This window comes from Morus notabilis, unplaced genomic scaffold (assembly GCF_000414095.1).
Source record: "Morus notabilis unplaced genomic scaffold, ASM41409v2 Scaffold570, whole genome shotgun sequence".
NCBI classification, from domain to species: domain Eukaryota; kingdom Viridiplantae; phylum Streptophyta; class Magnoliopsida; order Rosales; family Moraceae; genus Morus; species Morus notabilis.
The window spans coordinates 628,512-655,300 of record NW_010358717.1 but is presented as its reverse complement, the minus strand read 5'-3'; the positions used below and the strand labels follow the sequence as shown (position 1 = coordinate 655,300).

General features: G+C 38.4%; 1 protein-coding gene across 1 annotated transcript; it reads right to left on the bottom strand.

The window, feature by feature from the left end:
• On the bottom strand, positions 1-26,304 carry LOC21403102 (sister chromatid cohesion protein PDS5 homolog A). The gene is made up of 30 exons (XM_024162350.1): positions 26,086-26,304; positions 24,941-25,171; positions 24,539-24,720; positions 23,966-24,086; positions 22,879-23,100; positions 22,480-22,696; positions 22,234-22,379; positions 21,993-22,150; positions 21,757-21,906; positions 21,583-21,631; positions 20,072-20,260; positions 19,130-19,309; positions 18,235-18,374; positions 17,193-17,319; positions 16,461-16,601; positions 16,210-16,278; positions 6,666-6,802; positions 5,793-5,910; positions 5,038-5,172; positions 4,759-4,955; positions 4,529-4,676; positions 4,327-4,440; positions 4,111-4,206; positions 3,549-4,010; positions 3,392-3,459; positions 3,253-3,304; positions 2,576-2,662; positions 2,019-2,065; positions 788-864; positions 1-47 (listed from the first exon to the last, which is right to left on the bottom strand). Exons 1-30 carry the CDS (start codon positions 26,179-26,181, stop codon positions 1-3), a joined length of 4,203 nt encoding a protein of 1,400 aa, XP_024018118.1. The 5' UTR covers positions 26,182-26,304.
• Positions 26,305-26,789: the final 485 nt, after the last annotated feature.

The window sequence follows — 26,789 nt, the reverse complement described above, 5'->3', positions numbered from 1 at the left end:
TTACTGTGAAAGGATATGAATTCTATGGTAAACATTTTTTGTCGATTCTGCACCCATAAACCATTAAGTTAGGAAGAAAATCCTTATCAATATAAAAGATTTAATGATTCAGTAGAAAGAGATTTAATGATTCAATGAAGAATCAAAGACCAAAAAATTTTTATCACTACAAAAGAAGTTCCAAACTGCCCCCGTACAACAAAGAAAACAATGATGCTAAATCAGAAGCGTCCTTGCCTCTCACATAAGATTCACTTTACAACTTGAGTTGTGGAAAGAACGTAGAGTGCTGTGGTGGTGGGTGGGGTTAGATCCGTTTTATGTACTTGGGTGGGTACAGAAGGATATTTGAAGACGGACATCAAGATAGTAAGAAAGGAAAAGTGCTGTGAAAGTGGGTGTAGTTTAACTGAAGAATTTTTTATAGGGCACTCCTATTTTCTTTTTACGTTGTATTAGAAACTGGTAGTATAGTTCTTGCTGTTGTGTACTGCTTGGAGTTGTTGTCCTCTCTGTTTTCTTGGTAGTTATACTTGTTTCACAAATGACTACACGTCAATTCTGGTTCACTACCAACAAGAGTTGTTAAGGCCCAATGCAAGTCCCGACTATCATTCAGTACCTATTTATGTTTTGCAATCATCTTTTTGAAATAAATAATTGACAACTATATGAGGCCTCTTCTACGTGTCTCTGTGTGTGTGTGTCATCCAAGACCATATGCGTTGAAATATACGTGCTAGAAATGCAACAGTCAGGCTATAGAATCATTCTGTTGGAAACTTACCATTCTCCTTATTTGCTAAACGTTTCGACTTTTGAGCAACATTTTTACCGAATGTATCAGCAGTTTTCTTTCTACCACTGAATGATAAGTCGATATGAAGCGGGTAAGAAAAAAAAAATGCTCATAAACCCAACGCTGTCCCAGAAACTATAAAGCAAAGTGTTGAATTTGATTGTCTATATTAGCAAAGATTTCAAATAGAATGAAAACAAAATAATATCATAGAAATATGATGCCGAAGACAACTGAAACGTGTAAAGCAAGAGGAACAAATGCTTTCCTGAGTAATAAAATGCAATTAAAAAATAATTTGACAAACAAACACTCACAAAATTCATACTATAACACAGAAGTTACCGCTATTATCTGCCAATGTCCCATTCAATAAATAAGAAATAAATATTAAAAAAAAACAAAAGAATTTACTTCATGGTCTTTGCATATTCATGATTTTGGTTTTATATAGATCTATTTTTTTCCTTTCATTTTTCTAGTCTGCAGTATCGGACCCTTGGTTCACATTTAAATTACTTAAACTATAGCTTTTTAAATTAAAAAAGGGCAATCGAATAAGTTAAGGGCCCGTATATTTCATATACTCAAACTCAAATCATTGATTTTGCTGCAATGCTTTCCTCTAACAAAAAATTTGAATTTCAAACTTCAGAATTAAGAATCATGATTTGAGTATACCTTCCAAACAGGCCCTAAGACTTTAAAGCGTGTCAATCTATGCATATTGTGTTCATACCAGTTACATGTAACAGGCCAGTCAAAGTAAGGCTAATTACTTGTGCTTGCCAACCAGTAACTAGACGACATGTTATGTTAACATAATAACTGGCATATAAAACTGCAAACATCCTATCACAACCATTTGAAAAATCAGAACAACTTTCTATCGGAAATTAAATTTAAGGAAAAAAAAAAGTTATTGAAACAATCCACAAGTTTCCCCAAGCTAATATAAGGGAAAGAAAAGTTGACGGGGCAGGCTTTCAAAGGGTCATCAATATCCCTACCCACGCTTCACACAAGGGAAACCACCCATGTCTATGGTACAGATCCATTGAACGGCAATATAAACCATGTCAAGGCCATGAAATAGAACATCAAATTTGAGATGTTACTTTAGGGATATTTTGAGCAACGGCACAGTAAAAAAAGAGTAACAGCACATATTAAATAGTTCAATAAGAAGACATGACAAAGTTATATATTAGCAACTCACCGGTGCTGCAAATCGACGCCATTTGAATGCTCTGCCAACGTAACCCTCTAAAAATAAAATAAAATAAAAGCAAAAAAACAAAAAACAAAAAAACAACAACACAGCCATGAGGACTTAATGAACAAGCAGAAATCCTTGGAACTGGTATGGATGCCAACTCATAAAGTCAATAGGTAGAAGAAAGCGCTAAACTGAAACGTTAGGTTCACAAAATTATAGCAAAGTAATGTTTTTCGCATTCCACATAGTGGTGTTTTCCAACTGCCATGAGAAAATTGGAGTTTTCTAGTTTCATCTTCTGTTTAGAAATATTGAAATATCAAAGGAATGCACGTTAGTTGTAGCCAGAAGGCTGCGACAAAGATGGGTAGTTTCTAAGATTTTGGTTTTATTAGCTCTCAAACTAATACAAATAAAATTGAAAGTTAGTTGAAAACAGATTCTTTTTCTAACTCAGCTATAGCTTCCAACACTGCAGTGTGGTATCACAATCATATAACGTGGATCAAGGACCACAAGTATATACCAATCCAGGATCATTCATATTTTCATCTTACCCTTTCCAGTTGGGAATCACCACTTAGAGTCTCCCAGCTCTCGCTGTCCAAGCATACTAGTTCAACAGCTCCATTGTCGCATGCAATCTGTCCAATTGATCCAAAACATAAAATTATCTTTATTCCAAACAAAAGAGTCATTTTCTCGCAAAGCATGAACTCATTAATTAAGTGGTAACAAGAATCACAGCAAGCATAGGTAAACTAATTTCTTCCAAACAAAAGAGTCATTTTACTATTACATAAAATCGGGAAACAAAACATATGATCCACAATCTTTATTCCAAAGTCGACTTTCCATCTGTATGTTTGAATCTCAAGTTTCACATTATTAAGCTTTTCACCATAGTCAGCCAAATCAAAAGATTCAAAAGTGTCCACATACTCTACAGCTTCAAATACACAAAACTGCTATATGAATTCATGCTTGTTGAAAATGTAGTTTTCTTCGCAGGAAAAAACATATATGAGGTCAGAATAAGAAGACCAAACCACACGAAGATCAAGCAAGAAAACTGATGTTCAGATAAAGAAGAGACCCATGAGTCTTCACATAGTTACAAAAACTAGAAACAAAAATAAAAGTAAGAATAATATAAACATAAAAGAAAAAAAGAAATTCTGATTGACAATGGAGTATAGAATCCTATCCAATTGTACATATTACATTCACTCACCTTGTGTTTATTGTTTTCGGGGTTATAACCATCCACAGTGCCAGAGTGAAAACTGGAAAAGGAAAAGGACAAGATATTGTTAGATAGACAGATAACAAATGATTCCCCATGTATTATTTTGCCAAGAGAAAATCCTCACCATCTATCAATTGGAGATAACAATTTGATTCGAGTTCCAATCAATGCCTCCCCCTTACTACTAGTTTCCTACATAATTCAAAATACATTATTACTTAGGAAACTGTCATGGAAGATATAAAGAAATTTCAAAGTACATCCAGAGTTTTCATATTTACTTCCAAGCTGCAAGGGGCCTTGACATTGGTTTGGTTGGCTTTAGAATACTCAGCACTGCCACTGCTACTCACCCCAATACTTTCTTTCAAAGAAGCAGAACTCCTTTTAGGATTTTGGGTTGAAACATGTGATCCAGCTAGAGAAGGTTTTACAGGCACAGAGCCACTAGAGGATAAAAGTTGTTCTTTCTCTGAACTTAGTCCTAATTTTTCAGATATATCAATGTGGCGATCTTTTTTAGAACACTCATGCAATTGAACTGATACTGGAGCATTTGGAGAGACAGCTCGTTTTCTCCCCACAGTAATTTCTTGCTCCCCAGTGTTTTGGCGCTCTGCAGTTTTACCAATTCGCAGATCTCTCTTGGAAGATGCTAAGGTCAGATGGCTGTCCTCAACACTACCTGATTGTGTGCTATCCTCTAGATACTTTCGACCACGTTTAGAAAGATAGCTAGCATGCTGATATGTAAAATGAATAAATAAATAAAAACTCCAAAAGAGAGAAAAACTAAATTATCTAAAATAATAATGAGCATAACATTAAATTAGAAAAAGGCACCTCAGACGTGCTATGAGACTTAAATACATGAATGACTCTTTTGGCAAAGTATTCATCGAAACAGGATTGTGTAAGACATCTTGAATTAGCCTGCAGCTGATACATAAAATGTGACTTAAAAAAAAAAAAAAAAAAAAAAAAAGTTTTGAATTTAATGAAGAATTAATAACTTCTTTGCAATCTCGCTCATATATACTTCTTGTACCCAAGACATACTCTATACAGTGATGACGGCAGCAAAACGTGTCCAGGGGCATGCGAAGAGGATATTCCACTTTGATTTACTGCAGTGACAAAAGAAAACCCAATATCTGCTAGAAGGTGAAGCTTCTGCAATGTAAGAAAAACTCTTTCATGTATCATGTAATAGCAGAGCAAACTAATTAAAGGAGATGAACACTTGAAAGAAAAGCCTTACAGAAGTTTTTTCAACGTCAACAGCATCCTCAGCTCTCTTAATAGCACGGAAAATACAAAGCAAATAAAAGACAGCATCCTTGACTACATCCAAGTTACCATCAACATTGCTGGCATCAAGTAATGCCTGCAAGAAACAAAAAAGTGGACTGCAAAGAAACATATATTGATCAGCACTGTGATATAAATTGTCATAGACTACGGGATAATCAGTATTAAGAATAGACGTGCCTGCAAAAGTGAGCACATAATTCTTCATTTTGACACTCTTCAAGAGGAAAATCTTTATCATGAGCAAGAAGATGAATCAAGAATACTACTATATATGCAGGAAAGTCGGTGATTAATCCTTGCTGAACTCCAGTAGTTTGACGAATACGAGCTTCTCTACTGTACTCTTTAACAAATTCTGCCATGTATTTAAATGACTACAACCAACAGTATCAGAAATCATTTTTTACGTTTAAACAAGATGATTAGTTAATTCATTTATAGTTGAAATTAGCATACATCATCACGTATATCCTTGAGGCAATCTGAGAAGGCCAATGCATAAGAACATGCATATCTACTTGGTATGGCACGGTCCTTTAACAGTTTGTGTGTTTTATCAAGAAATGATCTTCTAGCAAAAGATGACACATCCTGCAATACAACCCAAAAAAAAAAAAAAAAAGACCAACATCTTACAAATATAGGAATGCACAAAGAGAAAAATTTAAATATGACGAAGTGAAATCCTAAGAAGGAAATAGTTATGGTACCTCAACCAATTACTTAAGAACGGCTAATACACACAAGAAAGTTGATTCAACTGGCAACTAATCGTGTTTTGTTAGATCACTCAAATTCAAAAAGTATTCGTTTGAAAGAATCACAATAGATCTATTTCCTCTTTGGAGCTAAGTTTCTATAATCTCTTTCAGATTGAGAATCTTATGAGCTCAAGAATGTATTTCCTCAAAAAATAAAATGCAATGTTCATTAAGAACTAAAAGAGAGAAAAAGAAAGCAAATGTGTATTTTGTTCTCAAAACATTGATGGGGCAAAATATCAATAACTTGCAATAAATAAAGAAAAATCAGATATTATTACATCCAAGCCCCAAAATATAGACTAAATCTTTCCATTACTTTCCTAAGTCTTCCGCAAGTATAACCTTTCATAATATAGTTTAAAATATGATTCTGAAGCAATGCTTATACAATCTTTAATACTCCTTTAACCAACACGCCTGTTTCTGAAAAGAGCCAATTCACCTTACCTTTGTCAATGAAATAGTGAAGTAAAATGTCTCCGGAGATATATGTAAATCCCATCTTCGTGAAAGTCGAAGAATGGACTTTGCAGCAGCTAGTCTCGTACAAGCCTTATTTCTTTGACTGCTTTTTTTTTTTTTTTTGGAAAAGAAACAAAACTTCATTAGGTTATTACTTTGACTGCCTTACATAACAATAATTAGCAGAAAAGCATCTGTTAACTCCTATCATTATTTGACAAGCAAGCCAATTGAAGAATCCATTCCCACAGTGAAAATGTGACCTTGGCAAGGATAAATACAATAAGAATACGAATAAGAATAACCACATCAATGAAAAATGGGTGCACATGGAAATAAAGCCACCCAAGAGAACTCTATAATTTTTGAAAAGCATTAAAACTCATGGAGTCAGGGTTAACGGTTAACCGTGAGGAATTGTAACCCTGAAATACGTGGGAGCAAAACACAAACCAGGCCACTCAAGTAACTCTTCAGAGTTAATCATGCACACCTTCCTATATTGTGCACCAAAAACCCACGGCAAAAGCATGCAATGCACATTAATTTAGTTAAGCTCATAGAAGCAGTCTTTTCACTTATGTTGTGTAACACCATTAGAATGCTATACAAAAACATAACAGAACGTCCAATAATCTCTGATATAAAATGATGTCAACAGAACCCAAACAAGGATGGGCATGCATGTGTCAAAGCTTGGACGATCATTTAGCTTTGTCAAATTAATAACGTCATGTTTCGGTCTTTCTATAAAAGTTAGTTATGGACCAAGCCCCCAAGAGTGAATTTTCTACAAATTCTTCATACCTAGGCTAGAGCTAGTTATGACTTGAGGAAGACAGGGACCGGAAACCCTACCATGAGGTGAAACCGCAGCAAGAATCATAATTTTTCAGCATTGCCAACAAAATGTCCAATAATTCATTGATTTTCCGCCTGACATTAGCTCCATGGTGTGGCAAAAAACTCTTGACAAGTGTTTTCAACCCATATATCTACAAAAGCGAAAAAAGAATTAAAAAAACAAAAGAGTGTCACACAAGAAAATATAGTTCATATAGAGCTACAACACTCAAAAGTTCAATGATATTCAAATCTTTTTTTTTATATATATAAGAAACTGATAACTTTATTGATATCAACAAAAAGTTACAAAGGATCAAATCTGAGTTCTTCCATTTTAGTTTAAAGTACTTGAATTAATTATTTCAGTTCAGGTTTCCTTTTAAAAAGACACATAGGCCTAACTAAAACCCAAATTCCACAAAGAATTTATCTCTTTGCATCGACATTAATAAATAAACATAAATAATAACCCAATTACTACAAAAACATGTAAACGAATTATTCTATATTCCATTCCAAAAAAAAAAAAAAAAAAAAAAAAAAAAAAAAAAAAACAGTTATATACTCTCAGTATTTTTTCATCTATAGTAAATCCGCATCAATTTATTACCAATAAGAGTTCAAGACCACTAAAACATGGGATATCAGGTTAGGATTATTTTGACATGATATACCAGATGAAACTTTTTTCTCCAAAAACCAAAAAAACTAGGAATACGGATCTATAAATAATTTGAGCATGTCATCATTGATATACTTTTTCCTCCCTTATCCCACTTATTACCGTTTTTATCCTAAAATTCTCCATGTACAATTACACAATCTAGTTAAGCACAAAAGCCTACAAGGAACAATAGGAGCACAACCAGAGTACAGAACAATGAATGCCAAACATCCAGCGGTCTATACATTTACAGTGAAACCCTTAATAGCTAAACCGATGTCCAGCACATTTCTTATTTATTAAATATGTATAAGCGAGGGAAAAAAATATATATTTATGAGGTTAAATTATTGCTAGAATAAAGCATCTGTTAGGATCCTGGTTGAGTCCCACATTGTTAAAGTATGGGCTTAGCATGTGGGTTTATAACCACTTGGGCACCCTCTCCCTACAAGCTAGCTTTTGGGGATGAGTTCTACCCAAGGGTTATAACAGCATCATAGCACGTTTGCTTCATACATTCTTACTTTCCCTTGAAACTCCAATGGCTCACCCTAGTGAGAGAGCTTTCTCTTCAAGAGCTATAATCCATACGAGCTTCCAGCCCTACATTGATTCCCTGAAGTGAGAAGGAACCCTAGTGGGCTAGTGAGTTGTACGAGCACATTGATGCTCTGGGCAACCAAATCTCCAATCTCCATGCTCAAACTAGAGCTCACTTAGAGTATTACTCTCAAAAGGTGGCTGAATTAGAAACGCAAACTGCCCACATGTTTCGTTGCATTTCGGAAGGCTAAGATCTCCCAACTCGAATCGAAATTGGCTAGCACCAAGGCTGAACTTAGTGCGGCCTACATCGAGATTCGACATTTGTGGATGTCCCTATTTACACCCAGCCCTCGGCTTCCTTCGTCGGTCCTCGTTCATCCAACCATCGGTCTTTCCATGGAGCTCTTCGAGGTCCCAACAATGGCTCCTATGGATGATGCACGGCTGCCATATCTACTAGAGAGAGTAGTGTTGCAAAAGTTTTAGTAAATTTTTGCTTAAGAAAGCATAAAAAGAGGGACGTGTTAGTTCCTTGATTTTGTAAGAACTTTCTTATAAATGAATGAATAAATAAATAAATAAAACGTCCCTCTCTTTGTGCTTTCTTAAGCAAAAGTTACTAAAACTTTTGCGGCACTACTCTCTCTAATATATGACAGCAGTGCATCACCCATAGACGCCGTTGTTGCAACCTCGAAGAGCTCCACGGCAACCTCGACAATTGGATGAACGAAGACCGCCGAAGGAAGCCGAAGGCTGAGTGTAAATGGGGACATCCACCACGTTCTCTCGGAGATTATAATATAGATCCCTCCAACATTGAATCTCGATGTAGGCCACACTAAGTTCAGCCTTGGAGCTGGCTAATTTCGATTCAAGTTGGGAGATCTTAGCCTCCACGTACACTTGAATCTCCAAAATGCAACGAAACGCATAGGCAGTTTGAGTTTCCAATTCAGCCACCTTTTGAGAGTAATACTCTAAGTGAACTCTACTTTGAGCATGGAGATCGGAGATTTGGTTGTTGAGAGCATCAACGTGCTTGTACAACTCACTAGCCCTACTAGAATTCCTTCTCACTTCAGGGAAAGAAGGAAGGCTGGAAGCTCATATGGATTAGCTCTTGAAGATGGAGCTCTATCACTAGGGAGAGCCATTTGAGTGTTCAAGGGAAAGTAAGGATGTATGAAGCAAAAGTACATGTTGGTGGATGAGAAGAATGAAGAGGGGGATTTTATAGATGAATTGTAATATTCATTACAATTCAGGGGACTTAATGTTTTGGGGTTAAAAAATTGTTTTATTACTAAAATTAGTTTAAAAAACTGATACCTAAATGCTGCCTCTAAGAGGGCAGCCACAAGAGGGTTTAAAAGTGCTGGTTGTTGAAGAAAACTAAATATATAAAGACCCTATCTGCTAGACAGCTTCAATAGCAGGTTTCAAAGCATGTTTGACACCTGCCCTGCCTCAAGAACAGGTGTCAAAAGGTGTTTGACACCTGCCCAACCTCAAGAACAGGTGTCAAAAGGTGTTGGACACCTGCCTAGCTTCAATGGCAGCTGTCAAAATGCATGCAAAATGATGGGCCCCCAAAACCTCCGATGCGTTACACTTACGCCAGGAGAAGGCCCAAAGTTAATCAGGGTAAACTGGCAGGAGAAGGTGTTACGGAGAATGGTGAGGTGGAAGCTGACATGGAAGGAGCACGCAGCATGGGAGAAAGAGTTGCTGCTGGGAATACGCAATAGCCCTTCCTTCGAGAGAAGCCTCGGGATGAGGGCAGGAAGTTAGGAAACGGTTAGGAAGGAAGTAAGAGAATAAAAAAGAGAGGAGGAAGGCGGAAAAGAGGCCACGGAAGTGGTAATTGATTTCTTTGCTTAACAAGCTTAGCTCTAGGGAGTGCAAGGGGTCACTCGAATACCCCCACATCTCTTGTATTTTGTTCATTTCCTTCAGTAAAGTGGTGCGAATTTGTTTACAGACCCTAATCAATAGACTCGGACTTAACAAAGTGGTATCAGAGCAACAATTCTGGGATGGCACCGGCCAAGAAAATGGACGAGATAGCGGTGGAGGTTCGCGAGGAGGTCCAGCGGGACTTGGAGACCATGAAAGGGGAGTTGCAGGAGGCTTTCCGTGAAGATCTCAAGAAGATTCCGAAGCTGGAAAAGAGCTTGGAAATGGTGATCGGGAAACTGGAGGAGCTTCTGAGGCAGCGAGAGGCTTCCACGCCGGGATCGACGGCTTCGGGCAAGGAGCTCCCTTCAAACCCAACCATGACGCCAGGCGGATTGAACGGGAGGAATGGTGGTCCGTTCGACACTGCGGGGCGCCAGGAAGCGTATGACGGCGGAGGACGACCGGACATGACCCACCGTGAGAGTACAAATCGAGGTGAGTGGAGGACACGACGGGGGGAAATGCCCGTATTCAATGGGGAGGACCCCGACGGGTGGATTTTTCGAGCAGAGAGATACTTCGCGCTCAGCCGGAGCTCAGAGACGGAGAAATTGGAAGCGGCGGTAGTTAGCATGGAAGGAGAGGCGCTGGCGTGGTTCCAGTGGGAGGATGGACGGCGGGCCATCCGTGACTAGTTGGATCATAAGCGAATGATCCTCGAGCGTTTTAGACCCACGCAAGAAGGAAGCCTCCACGAGAAATTCCTAGCACTCCGGCAGGAGACCACCGTGAGGGAGTACCGACGGCAATTTGAAGTCATGGCGGCGCCGTTAGCGGGAATCCCAGAGCAGGTCCTGGAGGGGAATTTTATCAAGGGATTGAAGCTGGACGTGAGGGCTGAGATTCGAATGCTCAAGCCAATTGGGCTGGGCCGAATTATGGAACTGGCCCAAAGGGTGGAAGATAGGAACACACAACTTAAGTCCGCAGGAGGACCCATGGGCTCGCAGGGAGCTTGGTCCAGAAATTATGTGGGCCCACCTGCTGCAGCCACACGTTTTGGACCCCCATCCCAGCCACGTCCCACGCAACCAACTGAGAAGCACGTGGGACCTTCGTCAACTCCTTTCCGCCGCCTCACTGATGCAGAATTACAGGCAAAACGGGATAAGGGGCTTTGTTATCGCTGTGATGGCAAATATTCGGTAGGTCACCGCTGCCCCAACAGAGAATTGCAGGTTTTGGTGGTCCGGGAGAAGAGGCCGACGGTGAGAAGAACATAGAGACCGGAGGGGAAACATGGGAGGATGCCTTGGCAGAGGAGCTTGTGGAATTATCGCTAAACTCCGTGGTAGGTTTGACAGCATCTCGTACTATGAAGCTTAAGGGGCGAATTAAAGGAACGGAGGTGATAATTCTAATTGATAGTGGAGCTAGCCATAATTTCATCTCCACGGAACTCGTGCAGAGTTTAGATTTGGGTTTGGATACCACAGGCGGTTACGGCGTAGTGATGGGAACCGGCCTCACAGTCAAGGGAGAAGGTGTGTGCCGGGGAGTGGTGATATCGGTGCAAGACGTGGAGATCGTCGAGGATTTCCTTCCTTTAGAACTGGGAAGCGTAGACGTGATACTCAGGATGCAGTGGCTGGAGACGGTAGGGGCGGGAGCCGTTAATTGGAAGGCCCTCTCGATGCAGTTTAAAATCGGTGACACTACAGTGGTGTTGCAAGGGGATCCAGGCCTCTGCAAGTCACCCATCTCCTTGAAAGGTATGATGCGGGCTCTGAAGAATGAAGGACAGGGCTTCTGGGTAGAATTGGGGGTGATGTCAGCGGAAGGGAAACCTGAGAAGGAGCAGGGTTATCAGGTCCCACCAGTCCTGCAGGCCGTTCTACAGGAACACGCCCATGTCTTCCAGATGCCAGTCGGTCTTCCCCCACCAAGGGCACGAGATCATCAAATTCCATTAAAAGTAGGAACCTCACCCATTAATGTCCGCCCATATAGGTATCCTCAAGTCCAAAAAGATGAAATTGAGACATTGGTAGGAGAGATGCTGGCTGCGGGCATTATCCAGCCCAGTGTTAGTCCTTTCTCCAGTCCGGTTCTCCTTGTTAAGAAGAAAGATGGGAGCTGGCGATTCTGCGTCGATTACCGAGCTCTAAATCGGGAAACCATTCCGGATCGTTTTCCCATACCGGTGATTGATGAGCTCCTCGACGAATTGCACGGCGCCACCATTTTTTCGAAGATCGATTTGAAATCGGGCTACCACCAAATCCGGGTGCACAGCGAGGATGTACCGAAACAGCCTTCCGCACCCACGAGGGGCACTACGAGTTTTTGGTCATGCCCTTCGGGCTCACCAACGCCCCGGCAACGTTTCAATCCCTCATGAACGAGGTATTTCGCCCCTTTCTCCGAAAATTCGTTTTAGTTTTCTTCGATGACATATTAGTGTACAGCCGCTCCAGCGAAGAGCATGCCCTGCACCTCGGCGTAGTATTGTCGGAGCTCTCCAAACACCGGCTGTACGCAAATGCTAAGAAATGCTGCTTTGGGCAGCCAGCTCTCGAGTACTTGGGCCACATCATTTCCAGGGAAGGGGTTGCCGCAGACAAGGCCAAGATCGAGGTAATGATGAGCTGGCCAATGCCGACCAACCTACGGGAACTTAGGGGATTCTTGGGTTTGACCGGTTACTACCGGAAGTTTGTCCGGGGGTATGGGACTATTGCTTGGCCACTGACACAATTACTTAAAAAAGACAGTTTCGTATGGACAGAGGAGGCCACTGAGGCGTTTCGGAAACTCAAGACAGCCATGACCACGGTGCCCGTACTAGCACTTCCGGATTTTACCCGGGAGTTTATCATTGAAACGGATGCCTCAGGCATCGGGATTAGGGCTGTTTTGATGCAGGAACAACGTCCCATCGCTTTTTTCAGCCAAGCATTATCTACCACAACTCGTCTCAAGTCAGTCTACGAGCGGGAGCTTATGGCCATCGTATTGGCAGTTCAAAAATGGCGCCCATATCTCCTGGGTAGACACTTCATTATTCGGACGGACCAAAAAAGCCTGAAATTTTTGCTTGACCAGCGGATGATAGGAGAGCCTCACCAGCGCTGGATGTCCAAGCTGCTGGGTTTCAATTTTGAAATCCAATACTGGCCTGGCTTGGAGAATAAGGCCGCGGACGCACTTTCTCGCCTGCCCAACGCAGCGGAATTCAGACTTCTTTCTATTCCGGTTGAGTTGGACTCCGAGGAGATCAACCGCCACAATGCCGCGGATGCCAAGCTATGCCGGATGGTGCAGGATCTCTTGGCGGACTCAGCATCCCACCCGGGCTTCTCCTTGCAACAGGGGCGCCTCATGAAAGAAGGCCAGATAGTAATCTCCCGGGACTCCAACTTGGTGGCCGAACTGCTAGACACTTACCATGATGGGGTGGTCGGGGGACACTCAGGTGTGCTCAAAACGTATCGACGCCTGGCAGCCGATTGGTACTGGTTCGGTATGAAGAAGGACGTCACGGCTTACGTCGCGAAGTGTCGAATATGCCAACAGCACAAATACGACACCCTTGCCCCTGGGGGCTTACTGCAGCCCCTGCCCCTGCTCGACAAAGTATGGGATGACCTTTCGATGGATTTCATCGAGGGGCTGCCAAAGTCAGAAGGGTTTGACGCTATCTTCGTCGTGGTGGATCGCCTGAGCAAATATGCTCACTTCATCCCACTCAAGCACCCCTTCACAGCCACCACAGTGGCGGCTGAGTTCCTGCGCAGGGTGGTCCGGTTACATGGGATACCCCGCTCTATAGTATCGAATCGCGATAGAATCTTCCTCAGCAAATTCTGGACAGAATTATTCAAGCAGCAGGGTTCAACACTAGCCCGGAGTACGGCCTATCATCCTCAAACGGATGGCCAAACCGAGGTGGTGAACAGGTGCCTAGAAACGTACCTGCGGTGTTTTTCGTCCGAGACACCTCGCCAATGGTCCAAGTGGCTGCCTTGGGCAGAGTATTGGTACAACACATCGTTCCACACCGCCACTCACATGACCCCTTTCCGGGCCCTCTATGGTCGAGACCCCCCTCCCCTGATTCGTTATGGTATAGGTCTCTCTCCGGTGGCCACGGTCGATCAGCAATTGGCAGATCGGGATGCCACCTTAGACCTCCTGAAGTAACAATTGCTGCGAGCCCAACAAAAGATGAAGCTCCAGGCCGATGGCTCGCGTCGCGATGTCTCCTTTGAAGAAGGCGACTTGGTGTACCTCAAACTCCGACCCTACCGGCAGAAGTCGTTGGCACAGCGGCGTCATGAGAAGCTTGCGCCTCGTTTCTACGGGCCATACGCGGTGCTGGCCCGGGTTGGCCGCGTGGCTTATCGGCTACAACTGCCTGCATCCGCGGCAATTCACCCCGTTTTCCATGTATCCCAGCTGCGCCGGGCAGTGGGGGATACAAGCCAAGAGGCCGCCCTACCGCCTCAGCTCACCTCGGACATGGTCCTCCAGGTCCAGCCGGCGGCACTACGGGGAGTTTGCCAGGCCGCTCGAGGGACTACAACAACGCTGGAAGTTCTCATTCATTGGGAGCACCTACCGGACCATGAAGACACTTGGGAGGACTTCGACCGCATCCACGCCGCCTTTCCAGAATTCCACCTTGCGGACAAGGTGCATCTTTGGGCCGGGGGTATTGATGGGCCCCCAAAACCTCCGCTGCGTTACACTTACGCCAGGAGAAGGCCCAAAGTTAATCAGGGTAAACTGGCAGGAGAAGGTGTTACGGAGAATGGTGAGGTGGAAGCTGACATGGAAGGAGCACGCAGCATGGGAGAAAGAGTTGCTGCTGGGAATACGCAATAGCCCTTCCTTCGAGAGAAGCCTCGGGATGAGGGCAGGAAGTTAGGAAACGGTTAGGAAGGAAGAAGAGAATAAAAAAGAGAGGAGGAAGGCGGAAAAGAGGCCACGGAAGTGGTAATTGATTTCTTTGCTTAACAAGCTTAGCTCTAGGGAGTGCAAGGGGTCACTCGAATACCCCCACATCTCTTGTATTTTGTTCATTTCCTTCAGTAAAGTGGTGCGAATTTGTTTACAGACCCTAATCAATAGACTCGGACTTAACACAAAACCTGATCAGGTTTCAAGGAAACCATTATGGAAATCAAGGGGCTGGTTTTGGAGGTCCCTAGGAGCAAGAAGTCCAAATGATCAATCATTTTGGCGAGAAACAACACAATCAGCCATAGAGAAATCAGAAAACTCTCATTCACCTAATCTCCCAGAAAACTCTCATTCTCCTAATCTCCCTCTTAGTTCCTTCTCATTTACCTCTTAGTTCCTTCTTCTCATTTACCTCTTCCTTCCTTCTTCAAATTTCAGCCAAGTATCTTACCCTTCTAAGTCTTAAATCCATACATCCCGTACTTCTCTTCTTATCCTAAACCAAAAAAAAAAAAAAAAAGTCCCTATAGAGATCAAACAAGATCATGAATCTAGTCTAAGCTACAAACCCTAAAATTTCAATTATGTGTGAGGTGTTACATGTACACTTAAAACATGTCTTTTTATTACCGTCATCCATGATCTAATTCTTATTTGTTTTAGCATGTTTGTGTTTTATGGAATTTATTTTCTGTCATTTACTTTACGTTCATAATCCAGTTATCTATCCATGCTTTGTTTTAATTTATTTTAGTTGATTAATCCAGTTATCTAGTCCTGTTATTTTGTCTTCTAATTAATCCAGTTATCTGGTCCTTTAATTTTAGTTCCAAGTTGACCCAATTACTTGGTCCTATTGTTTAAATTTCTATCTAATTCTAGTTAGCTGGTCCAATTTAATAGGTGCGTTTAGAATTGGTTTCAAAATGATTTTATTTTCAATAAAAATTAAAAATGAGATTATTTTGAGAATCATTTTAAGACCGATTTTGAAATTGCGTTTAGTTGGTTTTTGAAGAGATTGTTTTGAGTATAATAAAAAAGTGAAATCGTGTTTATTAATTAATATATTATAATATTATTGATAAGTACTAAAAAATGAAAACAGAAAATAAAAACAAAAAAGTGAAAATAACTTTCAACTGTTTTCTAATCCCTTCACAAAAACCATTCTCACTATTTTCGTTTTCATTTTCAAAATATTTGCTAAACAAACGTTGTTTCGTTTTCATTTTCATTTTTTACTTCTCGAAATACGTGAAAACCGTTTTCAAAAACGGTTCCAAACACGCACATTATTTTCCAGTTTCTCATTCTAGTCCTTTATTACTATATGCACTTTTACTTTTTTTCAGTTTAATGCCAACAATGTTTTATGCTTATCATTTTTATTAGTATCTAAAAAGAGTAGTTCTAATTTTACCACGAATAACCGACAAATGCATCCAAGGAAACACCTAATTTGTCCAAACTTACCTTCAAGTTGGAGGAATCGCTACACCCAGAAATATCATCAAATGACCTTAAATCGTCCAACAAGTCCACCTACACAAGCTAAATTCAGATTGTTAGGCCAATAATTTCCACACACAAACAAAAAGAAGTTCAACCAGAATAATCCCACCCATTAATAAATATTAAAATAAAAAATAAAAAATAAAAAATAAATAAAAACTCTAGCATCATTCTAGCACACAACGGAAGAAAATGAGCAGATAAGACATTACTTGAAGGATTCTCTCATATATAAATGGTGTAATCTCTCCATCTTGAGCGTCAAATGTTGAAGCAGAATGTTGTGCAAGACATCCTAGAGACTGCAACACTGTCGGAATGTTCTTCCCAGTATGTAGAGATTCCACAAGTTCCTGCCAGATAACAGCCCACAGTTGACAATGACTAAGACAAATAAATAGCTATGGCGTTGTGTTTAGAAAAAAAAAATGCACAACTTAAGAAAACTATACGCATGTTCCTAATATTTTAACAGAGCTGATAATCTACTTTATCCATTATATTAATAAATGACAATATTTGGAAACAAAACTGTGGATGTCATTTCGTACTATAAGTAATCTCTATATTAAACTTATTTTCTATTATTTTCATTTTTATTGGGTCTGCGTCTCTTTCATTACTTGTAGCCGTTTCATTACTTATCCAAAGAAATATATAGAACTTTGACGGTAAATTACAGTGAATCACCACGAGGAAAAAGTAAAATAAGTTATTAACTAGGTGCCATAAGAATATACGTAGTAGTCATCAGCCATATTCACTATAAGCAACCATGGTGTCTCAAGAAATGCAGACTACCAATACAACAGCCAAAATGACCTCCAAAAACAAAACAAAAACAAAAACAAAAAAAAAGAGCCTAAAGAATTCTAAAAAAATGTCCCTCGTGGCAAATTCAACTGCATATACCCCTCTAAGAACATACCAAACTTATGCAGTACCTTACACAAGTCTGAGAAAATGAATTGCTTCGAAGTATCAACTAATGCAGCAATTGCCGAAACAGCGAGTTTCGACTGCAAACGAGTCCCGCCAAGACATACCCTTTTCAGAAAAGGGTAAATTTCACTAGGAAGACAGAAAAAGAGTGAAATTAAAAACTGCAAGAACTTCAATTGAGAAGCAAAATCAAATATAAAGTGAAATATTGCTTTAGATTTTACCAAAAAAAAAAAAGGAAAGACTTTAATAATAAAGTCTCCGCATAGTAACCACAAGAAATTTAAAGGAATCCAAAACACTTGTCACATAAAAAATTTATGGCTTAAACTATAAGCTAGCCACCATTTTAACTTTGGACATTTATTAGGACATGGTAAAATTGGAATCTTAATGGTCCTCATTCAAACTTGCAAAGTATATCAGAAGCCAACAATGAAAATTTCCACTCACTTAGGGATACTAAGTCCCCGTTCTTTTCACAACTCAAAGTTTTTGCTACAGTGTTTTCTCTCATAAAACTTCAAATTCAACTTTTTTGCTACAATATTGTCTCACATAAATTCACTTTTCAACTCGAGTTCTCTAACTCAAGTTGTGAAAAGAACGGGCCCTAAATATAGTAGCATTTTGTAGTCTTATATGCTGTGGTTTGGACTTTCAAGGACTATATCTCGACATTTTTGAACTTACCAATAGAGATTTTCATTTCTTCACAAAAAGACATGAATACCGAATATGGAAAGCAAAAAACATCAAATCGAAAGTCATCAGGCTGGTAAAAGCATTCACTTATCAAGGAAATAGCAACAAAATGATGATCTTGAAAATCTATAGAGAAGTAACTAAACATAAGAGGAAGGAGAAGCAACCTATGGATAATCCATTTTTATCAGTGTTCAGATATATGGTTTCTTTATTAATGAAAATCATTTGTTTTCTTGTCAGAAAAATATTCATCTTTGCTATAACTAACAATACATCATTTTGTTCAAATAAGAGTGAAGTCATACCCACAAAGATAAGACATACAGCAGAAACTACCTGATTTTTACAGATATATGAGGACCTGCTTTTGCTAACACCTCAATCATCTTATCATCAACTGTGTTGCTTCCTTCTAATAAAATTTGAAATTGCTCTTCTGAACCTTTCAGGAGCATAGGGAAGATCCTGGTAACAGCCTGGGTAAAACTAGAGTTATTATACCATAAACATTACACAAGCAGCTTGCAATCACTGGAGGTAAAGTCATTTTATTCTAAAATTGAAGGCCGGCGGTAGAGAGTGTATTAGTCACAGAAATAATCGCCACACAAGTTTTGTTTTCTGGTTCCTCAGTCATCTTTTTTAAATAAATTCTCTTAACGCTATTCTTTTTCTTTTCATTAAGAAACTAACTTTTTCTTCTAATAACAATCAAGAAATGCAACAAAACAAACGAGAAGAAAACAAAACTTGTGTGAAAAAACAACAAAAGGCAAATATGTTACGAGAAGAAAACAAAACTTGTGTGAAAAACAACAAAAAGCAAATATGTTACGAAACATCTTTCCAACTCAACAAAATAAAAATAAATGGAATATCTTTAAACTCTTTCTGAAAAAGAGACATGATAACTCAAAGTTCCACTCTCTCCCGCAATGAAATCTTACTTGGACATTATGCACTATTTTTTGAAACCAAGTAACAAAGATATGCAACGTTAAGGAAATGCCCACTGAAAACCTGCGTGACTAAAATTCTATTGTTTTGTCTGCCTAGTGTTCATTTTGTCAGAGCATAAAGAGAGTGCTCACAGTATTAACCGTCTTCATAATTAGATGTCCTTTCACAAAAACTCAATAGGATTTAAGTTCTACACTATATAGGTATCCACTTTCTAAAGTTTGATGTCATCTCATCAGAGAAGGCATTAAATTTGGCAGCAATTTCTTACCAAAAGAAGATTGACAGAAGAATCCTTAAACTGTTTGTTCCCAAAACTGCTACTGGAAAGATTATCCAAAATACAGTGGACATGCTCTGAGTTGAATACATTATAAGAGCACTTTAAGGACAGTGTCTGTAGAAACTTGAAATTTTGATGTTTATCACCAATAATATTTAGAAGCTTGCCCTGGAAAAAAAGGAAAAGAAAAGGATGGAGTAAGATATGGTCAGATGAACAAGGACTTCTAAAAATATGAAAATCAAAGGACATAATCCTTCCAACTGAACACACTGAGTTGGGGCAACTTTAGTTTTTTTGGAAATATACCCATTAATATGTAGCGTGACAATATTAGTCCTGTTTCTTCAGGGAAAAGAAATTGCCTACCACTAATGCTTTTTTCAAAATCTGAAAGCTAAAAACGGTTAAAGGCCCCAAGAATTTGTCCTTGCTTGCATATTACAATATAACCTAAGGTGGTATCATCTTAGGAGAAAATCCCAGCCAGCATCTAAAGGTTTACAAATTAAGCATTTACAGATTTACCGTAAGAACGCTTACTACATCTGGAGTGTAAGAATAGAAAACAATTTACAAGGAGACATGTGGACGAGGCCAGACATGATGCTCTTTTAATTAAACTTAGGGCATGTCTACTCATTGAGAGACCGATATAGAGAAAGTAGGCAGACCTGGGGAAGCAAAATGATTATGGCTTGGAGATGCATGAATGGAAAGAAAGTGAAAGGTGCGATTCCTTTTTCTCTTCCATTTATATGTTTACTTCTGGAATAAGAATGCAATTCTAGTACCTAATAGGCAAGTACACACTTGAATCAAATATTTGATTCCCTTCCCCATTCCTCTTCTTTCCTTTTCAGACCATTTCCAATTACAATTCATTATGAACTGGAAAAACACACCCTTAAGGAAAAGGAAACAACGTACTCTTATGGTCTGGGCATTTATGTGTTGTAGGTCATTCACCAAAAGTTCCAGCATATTAAAAATGTTATTGTCCTTCATATCATTCAATTTCTGAAAGCATTCTTCTGCTTTGGAAGGATCTGGAAAGGATGAAGCCATTTTCATGAATAAAGTTCTATATCTCTTCTGATTCTCTTCTGAACAAGTCTCCTGCAACAAAGCTTCAAACTGTCAATAATTTGATCTATATTTAGCCAAGAATAAAACTGTGAGTTATTCCATAATAACAATGACATAAAGTGACATGAAGCCAACTTTTATGGAATACGCTCCAGCATGTAAAACAATGAGAGAGAGAGAGAGAGAGTCAGATCCATTCGTTATATTATAGCCAAAATGAGGCACGGCAAACAGCCAAGGCATTGTGTGTGGACTACATCCCTCGGATACAGAATTATCCATGCTAAAGGCTACAGAAATGTGGTACAATGTTGGTAGAAGAAGTATAACAACATCAATAAATCTGTGGATCACTAAACTAAAATAATAGAGATTACAGTTAGGAATAACCACAGCCTAGCCACTAAACAATGAAATCAATCTGGACAAAACTTCAAGCATGGCAAATTACACAAGTGAACTTTACGTCCTTTTGCACACTACCCCCCTGTCGGAAGAAACATCATCATTTCCTTTTTTGTTTGTTTTGAAACATAGACAAAACTTCATTAATGATTAAGAATTATGTTCAACACTAATAGCATTACAAAACTGAGCATGCCTTGTCCCTGATTTTTCATCATATTCGTCCAATTAATCATATGTGAAATTATCCTAATATAGTATGTCATGTGTAATAATCTCTCTCAACATTTAAATTTCCTTTTACTTTTTCTGAAATAATGAGCAGCTTTTGCCTCCAAGAGAAATCTTTCCTCTGCCTAGATGAGTTCATCATCCTTGCATCCCAAGACCCAATAGGAGCTTATAAGCCTCATAAACAATGCACACAGTGCCGCTTACTCCACACAAGACACAACATTTGGTTTCTACATCCCTCTTTGATCCAATCTAAAAGAAACTGTATCATAGCCTTCTTTTTCTAGTGCCAATTGATTGGTTTGACAGTTTGCTGGTGTGACCACAGAGAGGGACAAGTGGAAGAAGTGGGTGTGCATCTATATAAAAGATATGGGCGTGTGCAGACATTCAACTTCATTTGTATCATGGATGGATCTATCTAAGAACCTTGTGAACATACAGACCATGTTGTAGTTTAACACTTCTGTGAGTGACCAAAAACAAGAGAATTAAGATCAATGAAGCATTAGACAATAAAATGCAACTTCAGACGTATCATGAGAGCTACACCATTTCACATCTGAAATCCTATAGGAAAGGAGATTTCAAAATAAAAGGACAGAAAATAGAGTTTATGCCAAATATGATCGAAGAAACTTATTCATGAGATAAAAAAAACCATGTTGATGAAAGGGAAGAAGGAAGAGAGAGAAATGCTCAAGAAAAATTACCTTTTCTTTTCTTCTCAAAGCCAAATAGGTTTGCATCTCATTTTGCAACCTAAAATCATAAATACAGTGTAAAATAACATAGAATATTGCAACGTCAAGACAGCTATATTTTCACCCAACATCCTAATAAACCTCTTGGCTGATCTTTATTTTTCTATCGATAAGAAAATTTACCTTCTCTTTTGAGTTAAAATAGAGTTCAATGCCTTCAACTGTAGGGGGGTGAAGAGGGAAAACAAGTGAACCCAGTGCCTTGTCCTCTCCTCAACTGAAAGAAGTTCCGGAAATAGATCTCTCGCTAGAACAAGCTCCATGTTTTGAGGCCTGCACAGCATTAGGGACATTTATATTTGACATTATAGAAACACCAATTTCTTCTAAAACAAGCAATCAGAAGTGTTTAACCAAACCTGAACTCCTTACAATCTTTGTCGTAGCAAAGCATCAACATTTTAAGTGGAATCTGTTCCAGGTGGTCAGATATTACCATGTAGCCTTCAGAACATTGATTAGAATAATCATGATATACTTCCAATAACTTCTGCAGAGTCTCTTTCCTAACAGATATCTGCGTGTATAAAAGATAACATAAGAATACAAGAAGGTTTCGGTCATATTTAGCAAGCGGAGATTTTTCTAAGGTAGATATACCTTTTTATCCCGAAGTCTTTCAATAGTTTGACCTAGTAATTTGGGTGGAAAAATTTTTAAGTTAAATCGGGCAAGATCACAAGCAATAATCACAGCCTGAATTCTCACCCTATCTTCAAAATCTAGGAGCCTTCCTTCAAGGGCAGCTGTTCAAACCCACATACTAGGTTTAAATAAGATATTATAGACAGTTGTTTTGAATCAGCATGTGCACAATTACAAATGAAAAGTTTCTCAACAGCTTACAAAGAACTTCATGTGATTCTGTCCCAGTAGGATTGTTCATGTAGCAAAGTTTAGCACATTGAAGAGCACTCATCCTAACTTCTGCAGATTTGTCAGAGAATCTTTTCAAGAACTCAATAAAAAGACTACGATAGTCCTGTGCAATATGGTTCTCAGGCAGTGAAAGAAGTTTCCCAATCAGAGTAAGAGCTTTTATTCGAACATCAACTTGATCAGTCTACAAAATAAAGTCATACAAATTAATGAATAAAAAGAGACACATTTGAGTACATGAGAACAAAGCAGAGCATAAGACAAGTAATTCTTGAAACAACACAAATAACAAGGTCCTCTGCCCGTCCTGTAGAGATGAGGCAATGTGATAAACTAAAACCAAGCAAATTGAAAGAGAATGCATACCAGTAATTCTTGAATCATGTTAGGAATGACAGCAAGAAGCATTTGAGGAGCACACTGGTTTATTTTAAAAATAATTTCATGGTAAAATTCTGAAAGTTCACTCTTTATAGCATCTCTATCCAAAATGCAGGATGTTAAAAAGCCACAGACAAAAGGCTCAAGCTTTTCTGCACAAGTTTGAATCACAGAAATGGCTAGCTGTGAAGAAGCAGATAATGTTTCCTGTAATAAAAATGGATGAAAAAGAATTCAGGAGGAGTGAAGTAAAAGGTTTTTACTGAAATATTTCTCTAATATCAGCTATGTATTTTTTGTTTTTTCATTACTAGAAAGGTTAAAAAATAAATAACCTTTGATTTTATTTCAGATTTCACATTACAGAACAAAACCAAAAAAAAAAAAATGAAAATTTCCATAAGACCATACATACAAGAGCCTGATTTGACAAGTCTCAGTCCATAACATCTCATGGTGTAAAAGAACAATAATTCGTGATTGCATGCACAACTAAAATGCCCTCAAGACTTTTCAAAGTGTTTTCTTGTGTCAACAATTTCTAAGAAAGCTTTAATGGTAAGTTAGATGCGTTTGAATATGTTACGTTCATGGTCTTTCAAAAATAACATATATCATGACCAGGATATAATGAATCAGCAACTTGCATCACCACCAAGGACCATGAAAACATTCCGGGAGAGGAAAGAAAAAATATATATATATACAATAAAAAAAAAAGTAGAAAAAATACAATGTAAACCTGTGTTGTGCTGGAACATAAATATATCATATATGTATTGTGAACTACGCTGATTTTTGACTCTGACCGTGATTGAGTGATAAAATTTGACTATTTATAACGAGGAAGAAGAATCATTAAAGATGGCAGAATGTAGTAACCAGAATAGGTAAATATGCCTTGCAAAAAGCTCATATTAACAATATTATTGACTTAATATTATTGGATACATGCCAGAGATATTTAATATCTGTAGGCTATGCACACTCAGTCGTGTATATTCATCCTGAAAAATAACAGTTGCTGGAAAACAGCATGAGCCAAACACATGCGTACTACAGCAGAACTCACCTTTCCCTCCTTCAACAGGTTTCGCAAAATCAAATCCAAAAGTGGCTGAGAAGCTTCCTCGTTAAGAATATGAGTCACTATAGACAAAATATCATTAACCAAACTCCGCTGGTGATGTTCTCTAAAAAAGAAAACAATGCCATTAATGTTCCTCAAACTTGGGATAGAAACAAATTAATCAACATAAAACCAGCACTTCAAGATATAATGACTTTACATTTCAAAAGATAATGACCTTTTAAAACAGAGAAGTTCTAAATCACTTGAAAACCAAGTCATAAGTAACGGTAAGAATTCATTTACAGAAGGATTATATCTTCTCACATCAATATAGTTGGTTAGAATAAGAGTACGTTCGTCACCGTTATAAATGAAGAAGAAGTCAGATCAAAATAAGGCCAAAAAGTGCTAAATTTATTTATTTAAAGAAGAAGTACAAACAAAGTAATAATGTTGACTAACAGATAAGAGCCATAGTAAAAAATAAAATAAAATATTGCAGACGAAAAATTATATTAGTACATCTAGAAATAAAGAACCGGGCAAAGCATGAAAGAGGGAGAAGATGTTGACCTCACAACAGAGAAAAAAATATCGAACATCTCCGTAACCAGATCATTGCAGTCAATATCCAACATTATCACACAACATTTACATCTCGAGACAATCTCCAAAATCTTAACCCTCCTTGAAAAAAAGGGACTTGTGGTATCAGCTAGCTCAGCAAACATGCTCAAAATAAGTTTAAAAATATCCTGAAATGAAGAATCATGTATCTCACAGTAGTCAGTAAAAAAACTAACATGTGCCAAATGTATAATCATGCATGAGAGACGCTAGGAGAGAGGATTACGACACAGATAGAATACAATTATATTCAATCTTAAAATTTTCTTTTCTTTTAATGGGAGTGATAGATGGGCTAAGCACATGCGAAAAAATGAGTCATAGCATACGAATGTGGTAAAGCTTTACCCTAAGATATTTATCTTCAAAAGGTGGTTCAGGTGCGAGGATACGAAAAATTTCGCTGACACAGATGGCTACTAAAAGCCTAACATCCTTATCTCTATGCTGAAGCAAGCCATTGACAATACGTTTCTTCAGGGGCTTTATTGCAGCTTCTATCTTTTTGGCGGCTTCAGACTTTTTGGCGACTTCTTGTGAAGAAGGCTGTTCCAACTGTGACAAAGTACTTACGGCTTGCTGCAAAGATAAGTGTCAAAAAATTTATAAAAAAAAAAAAAAAGTAACTAAGAAACTAAAAACAATAATGACAAACGATGAAAAAGAAACCATAAAACATTCCCACGATAAGTGACACCAAAGCATTTTAACACATTACTAGAGAAAATCAATTTATTCAGTAGCAATCAGAACAAAACTCAACAATAAACAATTAAAAACTCTAAATAAATCCTGGGTTATGCAATGTGATCCTCTTTTTAGCACTTTTCCTTCCTACTCACAAATATACCAAAACGGGCATTTCAAAAACTAAATAAGTAAATAGAACAAAGCAAGGATAATCCTAGATTAAAAGTCATAATAATCCTGAGATAATTAACATAAGATAACCCCAATAATTATTCTAAAATAAATAATAATACCCAAAATAATTCCAATTACGTCACTCCATCACTCTCTTTGCAATGGTCATTCGTAGAAAGCATGGGACTCATAGTAGATGCATCGAATTCAGCGTTTAAGCTTGCATGTGTATATTGTATATTTACATGCGAAATCTAAACATACATAAATATGTTTAAATATACTCTCGATTGCATTTTTACCTAAAATTTGTTTGTAGTACTATGAAACCAGATATACCCAAAGTAAAACAATTAGTGGAAGATTGAAGAAAAACAAGACAAAGTAGTTAAAACTCGAATCAAACACCAAAAATGAGACGTAAATCAATGTATGAAATACCAAGAAAACGCCGAACAAATTAATCAAAAGAAAATTGAAAAACAAACATTTACATTCTCGAATTAAAAATAAAAATGGAAAACAAAAATCTCTCGGAAAACAAAACGACAGAGCAAATTGACGAGAACGCAACGAATCGCTAATACAAAACAGGCGCACAGGCGATATTCGGAGCGAATTGGGCTTACTCGGAGAGATTTGACGAGGAAATCCTTATTCGGGCGAGTCTGTTGAGCGAGTTGGGTGCCGATTTCGGAAACGAGTCGCAACGCGGAATCGTCCATTGGATCGGAGGAAGCCCTAATTCCAGTGAAGTTGAGGAGGTTAGAAGTGAGGGTCGTGGTGGAATTTATGGGGCATTTCTTGCTCTATCGCTTCACTGATTTTTATAGAGAGAGAGAGGGAGAGAGAGAAGAAACGCCGGGTTTTTTCGCTTTCAAGAATCAAGAGACCGAGCTCCCGCCTTTGCCGCGCGTGATTTGGACGTGCCTTTTTTATAAACAGGGCAATTTTTGAACCTATTTGCCTTAAAATTTTAAAAACAGAAAAAAAAAAGCAGGATAAAATCAAAAAAATAATTTATATTTACACTTAATTCTGGAGTAAATTAATTAAAAAGGTATAAAAAAACATATCATTTTATGTCTCGAAAAATTATCTCAAGGTATCTAAAAGATTTTAAATAAAAAACGTAAATTAAAAGTGTAAGTTTAGATCGTTCAGTCCGATCGGTCTGAAAGGAAATTTCAAGCCAAACTGGACAGACCCTAAAAGAGATAGAATCGCATCATCCTACTCCTAAGTCCAAAAAAATTTAAAGTTGGTCTAAAATTTTATAATGTATTTTTAAAAATATATATATATGATGTTTAGGCCGAATCAGTCCAGTCCT

Bases quoted from the DNA above. Each gene is read 5' to 3' on its own strand.
- LOC21403102 (XM_024162350.1), bottom strand. From the start codon at position 26,181: ATGGACGATTCCGCGTTGCGACTCGTTTCCGAAATCGGCACCCAACTC. The intron at 4,956-5,037 runs GTATGCTAATTT...TGTTGGTTGTAG, and splicing joins TCAAGGATATACGTGATGAT to TCATTTAAATACATGGCAGA. The intron at 4,011-4,110 runs GTGCCTTTTTCT...TTTACATATCAG, and splicing joins AGTCTCATAGCACGTCTGAG to CATGCTAGCTATCTTTCTAA.